This window comes from Scyliorhinus torazame, chromosome 2, assembly GCF_047496885.1.
Source record: "Scyliorhinus torazame isolate Kashiwa2021f chromosome 2, sScyTor2.1, whole genome shotgun sequence".
In the NCBI taxonomy this organism is placed as follows: domain Eukaryota; kingdom Metazoa; phylum Chordata; class Chondrichthyes; order Carcharhiniformes; family Scyliorhinidae; genus Scyliorhinus; species Scyliorhinus torazame.
The window spans coordinates 213,942,271-213,956,291 of record NC_092708.1 but is presented as its reverse complement, the minus strand read 5'-3'; the positions used below and the strand labels follow the sequence as shown (position 1 = coordinate 213,956,291).

Genomic DNA, 14,021 nt, shown 5'->3' with positions numbered 1-14,021 from the left:
TGGTTATGGCTCCCCTTCTGTTTTCCCCAATGAAATGGACTGCCAGTCCAGTGGTGGTGGCCAACTTGAAAATATGGGGACAATTTAGACGGCACTGTCAATGTTGGCCCCAATCTGTGGGAAACATCATTGTGTGCTGGCTGTTTTGGTTTAGGCTTTGGGGTTTGGAAAGAGGAGGGGTTGGAAAGGTTTGGGGATCTGTTTGTTGATGGTAAGTACATAGGTTTTGAGGAGAGGCTGGGGAGGGATAAGCCCTCAAGAGATAACCAGTTTCGATATTACCAGGTACAAAACTTTATGTGCAAGGAGATTGCTTCCTTCCCTTTGTCCCCCCTTGCCAGAGTTACAGACAGGGGCAAGGCAGATGCTCTTGCCTTTGCTTCCTTATAACCTGTCGGCGAATCTGGTTTGGCTGGAGGTCCTCATCCCCCCTTGGCTCAGTGACCTGATAGAATTTTTACACTTATAAAAAATCAAGTACCTCATGGCTGAAAGATTCTACCTCAGTTTTTATTTCCTATTTCAGAGCGGGGGATATCTTTTATAAATTTTATGAATGTGGTTGAATATTTTATATGTTTGTAAGCTGAAAAGTTGAATAAAAATATTTATTAAAAAAGCTTTGCTTCTTCCGATAGACGGTAGTTGCAGGGTCACTGGGTATTCCATCCAATCGAGTCACAGTACGTGTCAAAAGGATTGGCGGTGCCTTTGGTGGAAAGGTAATGAAAATCAGCAAAATGGCAGCAATCACAGCCGTGGCAGCTCACAAGTAAGTGGTTCACTAGTTTGGAGTTGTGTTTACTGAAGGATGTTGGTTGTGCAGGAGTGTTGCTAATGCACCCAGGTCAAACTTTGATCTTCTGCCTCTGGACACTAGGTTTGAGTTCAGCACAGCCTGACAGGGTTATTCTCAATGTGAGGGTCCAATGTAAAATGAGCCCAGCTCCAAATGTCAGAGAGCAAAGGAAGAAAATTATAGCACTAAATATTAATAATTAGTCACCACATTGGTAACCTCACTCAGCAAATCCACCGCATGATCGACTGGGAATTAGAAAAATACATCACATTGATACCATGGGCACACTGTCTGTGCGGAGACAGTGGCCCAAGCCGGGAATCAAATCTGAGGCCGTGGAGCTGTGAAGCTACAGTGTTGCCCACAAAGGTCATTGATTGTGGAATTGCTTTCCTCAGTCTGTCGCATGCTGCTTGTTTAGCACACATTAATCCTGTTTTGTAGCTTCACCGAGTTGATACCTCATTTTGGGGTGGCACGATGGCACAGTGGTTAGCACTGCTGCCTCACAGTGCCAGGGACCTGGGTCCGATTCCAGCCTTGGTTTAGATTCTCCCACAAGTGGAACATAATTTCCTCAACTACAATGACCAACCCATTCAGAATTTTAAAGACCTCTTATCAGACCACCCTAAAGTCTTTTCCTTTTTCAAGAAAAGATTCCAAACTGTTCACCCTTTTCTGATAATCTCTCAGTTCAGGGTCCACCTTTGTGATGCACGATCAATTGCACAAAGACTAAAGTTAGATACAACTGTGGCTTTATTACAGTCTGATGTGTGGCCTCCTGCTGCAGCTGGCGAAATGGCAGGGCACTGGAGGTCATGCATATTTATACAGTTCTCCGTGGGCGCAGCCAGCCGGCAGGAGCTACCGGTGAACCTGTAGTGCAGGTCCTACCTTACATCTCCTATTACAGTGGTTCACCACATTCACCCCCTGTTAAAAATGAGTCCGGCGGGGGTGACATGAGACTATATACAATTAGTGCAATTATGTACAGTGGTAGGGAAAGAAAAGTCCATGTTGACGGTCCGGAGTCCGTCAAAGGTTCAGCCGGTAGGTGCTTTGGTGCTTCGTTGGGAGCGGTGTAACGGTGGCGGCGAAGTCGGTGCTGGCGGTGGTAGAGGTAGCACCGATGGCGGTGGTGGCGGTGCTGATGCTGGCCAGTCATCGGGGAACTCCGGGAACGTGCAGAAGTCCTCTTCATCCTCTTGTGCGGAAAAGGGGAGGGGTGGGGTGGTCTGGTGGGGTCAATATTGGCGGCGCGGTGGGAGGTGGGGGGGGGGCGCATGGTAGGAGGGTGTGTTGGGGTGGAACCTGATGGTGCCAGGTCCCTGAGTGAGACAGTATCTTGGTGGCCATCGGGGAACTCAACGTAGGCATATTGAGGGTTGGTGTGGAGCAGGTGAACCCTGTCCACCAAGGGGTCCGCCTTGTGGAGTCGGCCGTGGCTACGGAAAAGGACCGATCCTGGAGCAGTGAGCCAAGTCGGGGGCGACACCCCGGATGTGGGCTTCCTGGGGAAGATAAAAACACATTCATGGGGTGTATTATTCGCGGCGGTGCACAATAGTGACCGGATGGAGTGCAGAGCGTCAGGGAGGACCTCCTGTCAGCGAGAGGCTGGGCGGTTCCTGGACCGTAGGGCCAGCTGGATGGCCCTCCAAACCGTCCCATTCTCCCGTTCTACTTGCCCGCTTCCCCGAGGGTTGTAGCTGGTCATCCTGCTGGAGGCTATACCCCTGCTGAGCAGGAACTGATGCAGCTCATCGCTCATGAATGAGGATCCCCTGTCACTGTGGATGTAGGCGGGGAAACCGAACAGCGCGAAGATGGTGCTGAGGGCCTTGATGACGGTGGCAGATGTCATATCTGGCATGGGATGGCGAAGGGGAATCTGGAGTACTCATCGACCACACTGAGAATGTACGTGTTACGGTCGGTTGAGGGGAGGGGCCCTTTGAAATCCACGCTGAGGCGTTCAAAGGGGTGGGAAGCCTTCACCAGGTGCGCACGGTCCGGCTGGTAGAAGTGCGGCTTGCACTCGGCACAGACCTGGCAGTCCCTGGTGACTGTCCTTACGTCCTCGATGGAGTAGCGCAGATTGCGAGCTTTGACCAGATGGTACAATCGAGTGACCTCCGGGTGACAAAGGCTATCGTGTAGGGCCCGGAGTTGGTCCACTTGTGCGCTGGCACATGTACCTCGTGAGAGGGCGTCTGGGGGCTTGTTGAGTTTATCGGGGCGATACAAGATCTCGTAATTATAGGTGGAGAGCTCGATTCTCCACCGCAAGATTTTATCATTTTTGATCTTGCCCCGCTGTGTGTTATTGAACATGAATGCTACCGACCGTTGGTCCGTAAGGAGAGTGAATCTCTTACTGGCCAGGTAATGCCTCCAATGCCTCACAGCTTCAACGATAGCTTGGGCCTCTTTTTCGACGGATGAGTGTTGGATTTCAGAGGCATGAAGGGTGCGGGAAAAAGAATGCCACGGGTCTGCCTGGCTGGTTTAGAGTGGCGGCAAGAGCGACGTCTGAAGCGTCGCTTTCTACTTGGAAAGGCAGTGATTCGTCCACTGCGCGCATCCCGGTCTTGGCAATGTCTGCTCTGATGCGGGCGAAAGCTGTTGTGCCTCGGCCGCAAGGGGGAATTGGGTGGACTGAATGAGTGGGCGGACTTTGTCCGCATAGGAGATGGACTGAATGGTTGACCGGTACGGTCTGCAGGCCACGTTCCCATACCTCGACAATGTCACCATCTGTGGCCACGACCAGCAGGACCACGACGCCAACCTCCGCAAATTCCTCCATACCCCCAAAATCCTTAACTTAACCTATAGCAAGGACAAATGCGTGTTTAGCACCGATCGCCTAGCCATCCTCGGCTACGTAGTGCATGATGGAGTCATAGGCCCAGATCCCGAATGCATGCGTCCCCTCATGGAGTTTTCCCTCCCCCACTGCCTCAAGGCCCTGAAACGTTGCCTGGGCTTCTTTTCTTATTACGCCCAGTGGGTCCCCAATTATGCGGACAAGGCCCGCCCACTAATCCAGTCCACGGTTTTCCCCCCATCGGCAGAGGCCCACCAGGCTTTCAGTCGCATCAAAGCAGACATCGCCAGGGCGACGATGCACGCAATCGATGAGTCCCTCCCCTTCCAGGTCGAGAGCGACGCATCAGACGTAGCTCTGGCTGCCATCCTCAATCAGGCTGGCAGACCCGTGGTCTTCTTTTGATGCACCCTCCACGCCTCAGAAATCCGCCATTCCTCCGTCGAGAAGGAGGCCCAAGCCATCGTCGAAGCTGTGCGGCATTGGAGACATTACATGGCCGGCAGGAGATTCACTCTCCTCACTGACCAATGGTCGGCAGCCTTCATGTTTGACAATGCACAGCTGGGCAAAATTAAGAATGATAAGATCTTACGGTGGAGGATCGAGCTCTCCATCTATAATTACAAGATCTTGTATCAGCCCGGGAAGCTCAACGAGCCTCCTGATGCCCTGTCCCGCGGCACTTGTGCCAGTGTACAAGTAGACCGACTCCGGACCCTCCACGACAACCTCTGCCACCCGGGGGTCACCCGGTTCTTTCACTTTGTTAAAACCCGCAATCTGCCCTACTCCATCGAGGAGGTCAGGGCCAGAACCGGTAACCAGAAACTGCCAAATCTGCGCGGAGTGCAAGCCGCACTTCTACAGGCCAGAGAAAGCGCACCTGGTGAAGGCTTCCCGCCCCTTTGAACACCTCAGCGTGGATTTCAAAGGGCCCCTTCCCTCCACCGACCGCAACACGTATTTCTTAAATGTGATTGATGAGTACTCCCGGTTCCCTTTCGCCATCCCCTGTCCCGACATGACGGCTGTCATCGTCATTCAAGCCCTCCACAGCATCTTTACCCTGTTCGGTTTCCCCGCCTACATCCAGAGTGATAGGGGGTCCTCCTTCATGAGTGACGAGCTGCGTCAATTCCTGCTCAGCAAGGGCATTGCCTCCAGCAGGATGACCAGTTACAACCCCCGGGGAAACGGGCAGGTAGAGAGGGAGAACGGGACAGTCTGGAAGGGCGTCCTACTGGCCCTACGGTCCAAGAATCTCCCAGTGTCCCGATGGCAGGAGGTCCTCCCCGATGCACTTCACTCCATCCGATCACTACTGTGCACTACTACCAACGAAACACCTCATGAACGTCCCCTTGCCTTCCCTAGGAAGTCCTCCTCGGGGACCTCGCTCTCAACATGGCTGGCAGCCCCCAGACCCATCCTACTCCGCAAACACGTACGGGCCCACAAGTCGGACCCACTGGTCGAGAGGGTACATCTCCTCCATGCTAACCCCCAGTAAGCCTATGTGGCGCACACCAATGGCCGACAAGACATGGTCTCCCGCCGGGATCTGGCCCCCGCTGGATCCCCCCCCTCACTCCCCCCCACCAACCCCAACCATTTTTTCACCGGCGCACACCACCGCAGCCCCCTTCCCAGGAGGATCCGTCCTCCCACTGGCCCCATCCGGATGCAATGAAGCTGAAGACGACACACTCCCAGAACCACGGATGCCCGAGCCGACGCCAGCATCACCGCCGGAACTGCGACGATCGCAGAGGACGACCAGGGCCCCCGACCGGCTGATAGTTTCATTGTAAAAGGATTGCATGTAAAGGCACCGAAGGATACCGCTATAACCCCTACCACTGTAAAAGCAAGGCCACCACCCCCGCCGGACTCTTTTTTTAAACAGGGGGTGAATGTGGTAGGCTATATTAGGGGTATCCCAGTACCTAGGTGGGATGTACCTTATACTGTAGTATGAGTGGTGGAACCTGCCTGCTGGTTCCGCCCAGCAGGCGGAGCATAAGAGTCTGTGTTTCACCCACAGCAGTCATTCTGTACCAGAGCTGCTAGGATAACTACTTGTTCATTAAAGCCTTCAAATGGACTACAATCTCGCTTCAGTCGTGATTGATCGTGCATCACCCTGACCTTATCAAGGTGCCTGGTGGTAGTGCTAAGCCAGCAGGAGCACTGCCTGGGTGCCAGTGCAAAGGTGCACCGGTGCCAGGGTGGCTCTGCCAAGGCCCAGGAAGTGAGGGGGGGTTTGAAGGGTGGGGGAGTGCAGGGCAGGTAACTAGATGCCTCCAGGAGGTTGGGTGGGGGTCTAGAAGGGATGGCCTGCTGTAAGGATCCTTGGAGGGGCCTGAAGAGGGGCTCCCCCAGGGACCCCATAGCATGGTGTCCTCACTTGGGAGTGTGGGGTAGTGTCCATGTATGTGGGGCGGGTGAAATTGCCCATGGTTGGGATGGTATGGGGGACCGACAAGCTCACTTAGAGATCTAGGCACCCTTTCAAAATGGTGGCACGATCTCGAGTTCAGCTCCTCAGTGTTAAAAAAAATTCTACGTGTGGGCTAAGCCGTGAGAAACACCCCAGGGTTCAAAAAAGTGTCATTGAATAGCGGTGGGGAATTCACCGGCAGAGCTGGCGGGAAACTCCCTGAAAAATCCGTCACAAATTAACTTTGAAATTTTGGGAGAGAATTGGGCCCATGTATAACATTGTGGGAAGGGTAACACTCCTGTTCCTCCCGGTAACCAGCTCTTACACAGTAATCGATGTGCAGAACTTTAGCCAGAGTGGTGAAAGAGAGATCCATATAAAAGTAAGCTGTGCAGACATTAAAGTCCTGTGTAACATTTGCTCTGTGAGTCAAGGGTGAATGTCTGATTTGAGGTGGCTCTCTGTGTGCTGCAGGACGGGCCGCTCGGTACGCTTGGCGTTGGAGAGAGGAGAAGACATGCTGATCACCGGGGGTCGTCATCCATTCCTGGGCAGATACAAGGTCAGAAATCAGTACACAAACAGACTAAACTGTAGATTCCAAGTGTAAAGAAGAACTGCAAATCCTCACTTAACATCGACTCACTTAATTTTCTCACACTTTAACCTTGTTAACATAATGTCAATACATTCATTTAACATGGCCAGTTTCACTTTAACGTTGTTTGCCAGAGATTCCTCTTGTGGTCTGTCTGCTTCCAAAACATTTCCCACACTGTTCCCCCTTCACCGTCAGTCACCTTTCCTCCCACTCCATATCACCCCCCTTGCCTCTCATGGCCTTGCTGAATACCCCTCCACTTCTTGCCGACTAGCCCCTTGCCTCCTGACCTGTTCTTACCTGAGGTTTGGTCTGTTCAGTGGTTCCCCATTCCTGCTTCTGGCTCTGCCGCAGAGCTCACACTAAATCCTGGACTCCATCTAGTGGCAAAAGCCCAACTGCTAGTAACTGCTCACTACACTGACCTACTTCTAGATGGAGCCTGGTTAATTTAAAAGTACTGGGCTGGATTCTCCGCCCCGCCGCGCCATATTTCTGCCCCGACCCGCCGGCGGGATTCTCCGTTCTTTAAAAATAATTTTATTTGTGTTTGCATTTTTTAAATATTTAGTCATCCATTTTATTTTGTCAGCTGGGAATACATGGAGCCACACATGTGTGATGCAGTATTTCAACTGGTACATTGTTTTTTGGGGGGCAAGAAACATCCATTTTTTCGGGACAATAAACATCCAATGGAACCTAACAGAAATGCAAAATTCACTTAAAGTCCTTTCACATAAACTGGTGATTTTCAGGATTGCCACCATAATGATAAGGGAGGACTTAATGTACCGTGACGTGGTGACAACTGCTCTGCACACGAGAGGCGCAAATCTCTGGAAACATTTCTAAGTGTGGTAGTGGGATGGAATTGGCGCAAGCTTCCGGTCGCTCAGCCCAGCGAGGCCGGCAACGCGACTCAACGTTAACTGGTCCACTTAACGAGGCCTCACGGGCTGCAAATGAAGACTCGCCAGCTGATTCGTTGGCTCTGCGCACGCCATCCCCCCTCCCCCCGCTAACAAGGACGAGCAGCACTTAAATTACACTAACCCCAGCCAGCTCAGAATAATGGTGCCGAGGAGCACAGCTTCACGATTGGGGGATGCTGACCTGAAGAGGCTGCTAGGTGCTGTGGAGGCCTGGAGGGATGTCCTGTCCCCCCGAGGGTCCTGGAGAGTCAGCCACAAGGCAGCCAGTGCTGCCTGGGATGAGGTGACAGCAGCTGTCAGCTCGGGTAGTAGGATGACTGGCCTCCAATGCAGGATGAAGATCAACGACCTACATCGGGCAGCAGGAATGAGTAGATACCAACCCCCCCCTTCCCCCCCCCCCCCCCAAGGGAAGCATCAATCCCCAACTCCCCATGTGACCCTCAACCCTTCCTCCACGCCCTCCCCCTTCAACCTCCCCCCGACCCTCCCTTCACACCCAACTTCCCACCACTGTGAACCACGTGTGTGGCTAACGGCGCCCCCTCTGTGTCTCCTCAGGAAAAGCTCTCCCATAACTGTCGGGAGGGGACCCAGACTGGCGGAGGGATGCCGGACATAAGAATCCTCACCTCCTTCGAGGAGCGGGCCCTGGAGGTGTCTGAGTGGCCGAGGACAGATCGGTCACCCACAGGGAGGCCTGCGGGTGCTGCAGAGGTGAGGGACTACTGGGCGCCACCCGGACGACCTGTCAAACGTGAATTGTTATTCCGTTACTGACTGACCACATGTTGATTCTCCTGCAGGTCCTCCAGCCGACGGCGCCAGTCCGTCCCGAGTGGCCCCTCTCCAACCTACCAGGAGAATGTTAGTGGTCAGGCTTCTGGGGCACAATCTGAACAGCGCTACACAGCTGCTGATGCACATCAGGTGGAGGCAGGAATCCCCAGGGGAGACAGCAGTCGGAGGTCTGCTGGATCCCTGAATTCAGCTGGGGCCCAGCCTGTGGTACAGAGGTACTCGGAGCTGATTGAGACGATAGGCAGCAGTCAGGACCTTCAGAGGGAGGTGTCAGCGATACTCCAGCAGACCCATAGCCCCTTGGAGGAGTCTCAGAGGCTAAGGGCGCAGGAGATGGCGCCTGTGATGCGTGGCACCGAGGCCAACTCTGCTAGGGTGGCGACCACAGTGGAGAGCCTGGTGCACGACGTCGGCACCATGCGTGAAGGTGTTCAAGGCGTCGCTCAGTCAGTGACGGCCATGGTTGAGGGTCTCGGCAGACTGTCTGACTTACTGGGGGATGTCACCCAGTACCAGGCTGACCTTGATGAGGTTCTGAGGGATATGTCCTGCTCCCAGATAGGATTGGGCGACGTGCTGCGGAGCTTGTCCCAGTCACAGGTGGACATTGCCGAGGTGCTGCGGAGCTTGTCCCAGTCGCAAATGGGCATTGCTGAGGGCATTGACACAATGATGCGGACTATGGGGAACCGCCAGGGCTGGCAGAGCCAGATGATGGAGGGGCAGCCGGGGATCAAACCAGCTTCTCCTCCATCCCAAGGTGAACCCCAGGGCCCTATGGGCATCGACCGGGAGGACGGGCTGCTGAATGTCAACCCGGACCCGTCCCATGGAGTGGTGACAATGGCCACCAGCTCCCCCGAGTTCCACCCTCTGATGAGGCTGCGTCTCAAGTCAGCACACGGACAGGGCAGTACGGCTGTGCATGTGCCGTCGACAAGTGATCCGGGGCCCTCCGGCCTCAGAGCTCCCAGATGTCACCCGCAAGGGGCATCGAAGGCCACGGGGCGAGGTAGGCAGCTGGCTCCCTTCATTTCAGATATGCATCCTGGGGAAACACCTGGATGTAGTGGTAGAGCTAGGAAGGCCAAGCACGTTGAGGATCATTGAGGGTACTGGGGAGGAGGTGGGGTTAGATAGGGGGTGGGGTGCGGCACATTGGGAGTGGGGTATTGCACAACACATCAAACACCGTTTTGCACAACCATTATGATGCCTCTGTCACTTTCTTCGGCAATGCGGGCTGACCTCCAGGCCCTTTGCCCATTCCTCGAGGCACTCGCCTACCCTCTGGCCACATGCATGTACCCAGAGCTGTGTCCCATCCCCTGGGTGTTCAGATGTTGCGTGTATGCTGTTGCCTCCCCCAGTTTTCAAGCTTCAGGGTATGATTAGGATGTTTGGCAATCACTCCCACAGGTTGGGCGAAATTCTCCGGTATCGGCGCGATGTCCGCCGACCGGCGCCAAAAATGGCGCAAATCAGTCCGGCATCGCGCCGCCCCAAAGGTGCGGAATCCTCCGCCCCTTGACCGGCCGAGCTCTCACCTTGAGGGGCAAGGCCCGCGCCGGACTGATTTCCGCCCCGCCAGCTGGTGGAAAAGGCCTTTGGTGCCCCGCCAGCTGGCGCGGAAATGACATTGCCGGGCGGCGCATGCGCGGGAGCGTCAGCGGCCGCTCACGGCATCCCCGCGCATGCGCTGTGGAGGGAGTCTCTTCCGCCTCCACCATGGTGGAGACCGTGGCGAAGGCGGAAGGAAAAGAGTGCCCCCACGGCACAGGCCCGCCGCGGATCGGTGGGCCCCGATCGCGGGCCAGGCCACCGTGGGGGCACCCCCCGGGGCAAGATCACACCGCGGCGCCCCCCCCAGGACTCCGGAGCCCGCCCGCACCGCCTTGTCCCGCCGGTAAGAGAGGTGGTTTAATCCACGCCGGCGGGACAGGCATTCTAGCAGCGGGACTTCGGCCCGTCCGGGCCGGAGAATCGTGGGGGGAGGGGGGGGCCCGCCAACCGGAGAATTCGGCAACCGGCGGGGGCGGGATTCACGCCAGCCCCCGGCGATTCTCCGACCCGGCGGGGGGTCGGAGAATCTCGCCCATTATGTGGCATGCCCACCCATGGGATTCCACTTGGCATGTGTGAAGTGCTCACTTAACCACAATTGTCAATTCGCTCTTAGCAACAGCCTTCAGCCGCAAGGCTCGACGCCTCAGCAGTCGGTGGGGATTATGGGTGGTTGTTAGGGCAGACGGGCAAGGACAAGGTTTGCTCCCGGAACGGGTGCAAAGCTTTGACAAAGAGTCATTGGACTCAAAACATTAGCTCTTTTCTCTCCCTACAGATGCTGCCAGACCTGCTGAGATTTTCCAGCATTTTCTCTTTCGTTTCAGATTCCAGCATCCGCAGTAATTTGCTTTTACACACTGATCCATGTCCGACACCGTCGCCCCCATTGCCTCCACCGTGGACGCCATCCGTGCGGTTTCGGCCAAGATGGCCGCATGACCGGCACCACCCCCAACTCCTGCACAAGGATGGTCTCCTCCACCTGCCCCTGCAGGTGCTGGAAGCCGGCCATCATCTCCTCATGTAGTCCCTGGGTCTCTGACTGCCACCTGCACTGTGGCTGGAACTGGATGTTCTAGGAGCCTGGGACCCATCTGGGCGGCAGCTGGTTCCTGGGGCCGGGATGCTCTCCGACCGTCCGGTCCCTCGGCTGCTCCTACCTCCACCTGCTGTACCGGACCGACTGTGTTGTGCGCACCAGTGAGTGTCCCAGAAGCCTCTTCACTAATTTGCCCAACCCAGGTGATAGTCTCTGAGATGGTGGACAGTGTTAGAGACAGCTGTGACGGAAAGTCAGTGTCCCCCTCTGACCTGAACTCCGTGCTATCCTGGGTCGTCTCGGGCAGAGGGCTGGTGTTCCGGCTTCTCTCCCCGTCGGTGCTCGGCTGCATGCGGCAACCGGCTCTGGCACTGGCTGGGGGCAGTGGGCCCCGAATGGGCTGGGCCGACCCCCGGCTGGCCCTGTAAGACACAAGACGGCATGTATGGTTAGACAGTGGGACGGGGGTAAGGCGTAAGGTGGTGAGGGCTGGGGTGAGGGGTGTTGGGGTCTGGGGTGAGGGGGGATGTGGGGTGAGGGGGGTTGGGGTGTGGGGTGTTGGATGAGGGAGGTTGGGGTGTGGGATGTGGGGTGAGGGGGGTGTGGGGTGTGGGGGGTTGTGTATGGGATCTGGGGTGAGGGGGTGTGGGGTGTGGGGTGTTGGGCGAGGGAGGTTGGGGTGTTGGGTGAGGGAGGGTTGGGGTGTGGAGGGGTTGGGGTGGGGAGGTTTGGGGCGGGCACACATTTGTCGTGGGAACCCAAAACCAGGCAGTGGCCTCACTTTGTGACACGCCGCTGACCTCCGCGTCAGTGAGCTCCCTCTCCTCCAGACCGCCGACAACGTCTAGTGCCCTCTGCTTGGGCACGGTGAGGGGACGCAGGTCTGGTGAACCCCGTCCGGTCTTCTCCCGCTCCCGGAGGTTAAGCGCAGCCTTGTCCTGGGCGGGCAGTGGGGGGCAAACACAAACAGCGTTAGACGGCCCGACGCATGCAGCCTAGGGGTCGGGTATCTGATGGCATCAGTGGCCAGGGCACCCGGCTATTGTGGCTGGCATGGTTGCTGCTATTGGGTCAGGGTGGGAGTCCGGCTGTCCCCCTGGGAGGGGGGTTCGGGTCACATGTATGTGGGGGGGGGGGTAGGGTGCTTGGTGCCAGGGGCACAGCAATGGATACTCACCCTGGCCACCCTGAGGAGGTAGTGCAGTTTCTTCCTGCACTGGTCTCCAGTACGGGCCACCACCCCGACGACGCTGATGGCGGCTCCACCTCTGCCCAGGCACGGCGAGCGGTGGCGCCTGATGACCTCCGTCCCGGCCCGGGGTACAGCACCAGCCTCCTCTCCTCCACGGCGTTCAGGAGGGTCTCGAGTTCCACGTCCCGGAAGCGCGGCGCAGCTCTCCTTGCAGCCATGTTGGCTGCGACGCTTGTGTGTGGGAGGGGGAGAATGGATTATGTGCAGCCGCGGCATCGTGTCAATCACAGAACCGGTGAATAGGCCGCCGGTCCGTTAGCAGCGTGCTGAGTTTCCCCATACGCCCCTGCTAGCCTCTTTGGTTGAATCGCTGCAGCTGTGGAACCGATCACGCCGTCGTGAAACTCCACCGTTTTCATGACGGCGTGAACACTTAGTTTCCAGAATGGATAATCCAGCACACAGTCTCTGGGAGGGTTTCCGAAGCCACACAAAGTAGATGATTAAGGAGAATGTGTGTCAGGATTTTCCCCGCTATGGACAAGAGAGAAATACCTTGATAGTTCCCACAACATGATTTATCTCCCTTCTTGAAGATAGTTACTATGGTTATATTCCTTAAGTCTGGGAGCAGTTTGTTTTCCTCCCAAATCTGTTGGATGTGTGCTTGGAGTCTTGAAGTGAGCATAAGTCCTCCAACTTTGAAAACAGCTGGAGTACCATTGGGATCACAGGTTTTGTTGTTTTTCACCTGTTTGATTGCTTGTTGCAGCTCTCCCACTGATGGCAGTTCACCATGGAGTTTACCACATGACCGGGATTGAACAATGGAAGAATTGTTCAACATGTTCTTTCCAGAGTTGACGGATGGCATTATCATCCTTAAGAAAAGAGATATTTTCTTGTCGGCGAAGAATTTGTCCATTCCAAGAGTGACTAAAATTCAAAAGTAGTTAATTGGCTGTGAAATGTTTTGTAAAGTCGTGAGATTTTGAAATGCATCTAAATAGTGATATTTTCTATGCAGGTCGGTTACATGACCGATGGCAGAATAATCGCTGTGGAGGTGACTTGTTATGCCAACGGAGGAAATGAACTGGATGTCACTTTGGAGGTAAGTTCCAATGTGGTCAACACCAGGGGTTGGTTGAACCATTGGCAAGCTCAGTGGTGAAAGGTTGAATAGGGAAGATTAGGAATATTGACTTTCTGAGAGAGAGAGAGCACAGGAGAGATGGATTGAATGAACTCCTCTGTGCAGTTAAACCTATAAAGGTCAATTGTAACACTGTGCACTCTTGGTTGAAATGGTGATTACCTGGAGTGTGGCATTGAGATAGAGGGTCAGTCATGATCATGTTGAATGGTGGATCATACCCAAATGGCAGAATGGCCTATTCCTGCTCTTATTTTTCTACCTGTTCTTGATGTATTCCTGCCTAGCAACATTTTAAGTGCTGTTTTCAACAATGTCAGGGTACCTGCTGCAGACAATCAGAGGCCTCCTCAGTATTTCAATTTTGGGGTTTTATGATCCTGACAAAATTTTAACTGCAGATCACAGCAGTGACACCCACTGCTGAAGCTGCCAGTAAAAGATATTGGAGGCAGGAAAGGAGTCAAACAAACAAAATTATGACTTGTTCTTTGTAATCTTGTGGGTTGGCAGGAATAGGAATATCATTCTGGCCCTCACAAGAAAACCTAAGGCCCCCCCCCCTCCCCAGGCTTCCTTTTCCACACTGCAATGAGCTCCAGAACCCCACTCTCAACCCCTCCACTCCCCCTCACCCTTTGCAG

The 14,021-nt window shown here is 55.0% G+C and overlaps 1 protein-coding gene across 4 annotated transcripts in view; it reads left to right on the top strand.

The window, feature by feature from the left end:
- The window catches only part of LOC140395531 (aldehyde oxidase 1-like), a 331,856-nt gene that overhangs the window by 229,210 nt on the left and 88,625 nt on the right, over positions 1-14,021 (top strand). For all 4 annotated transcript variants that reach the window (XM_072483451.1, XM_072483442.1, XM_072483460.1 and 1 more), the window contains 3 exons: positions 639-772; positions 6,562-6,649; positions 13,249-13,335. In XM_072483451.1, the coding sequence (XP_072339552.1) occupies positions 639-772; positions 6,562-6,649; positions 13,249-13,335 (309 nt within the window). The remainder of the gene's footprint in view (positions 1-638; positions 773-6,561; positions 6,650-13,248; positions 13,336-14,021) is intronic.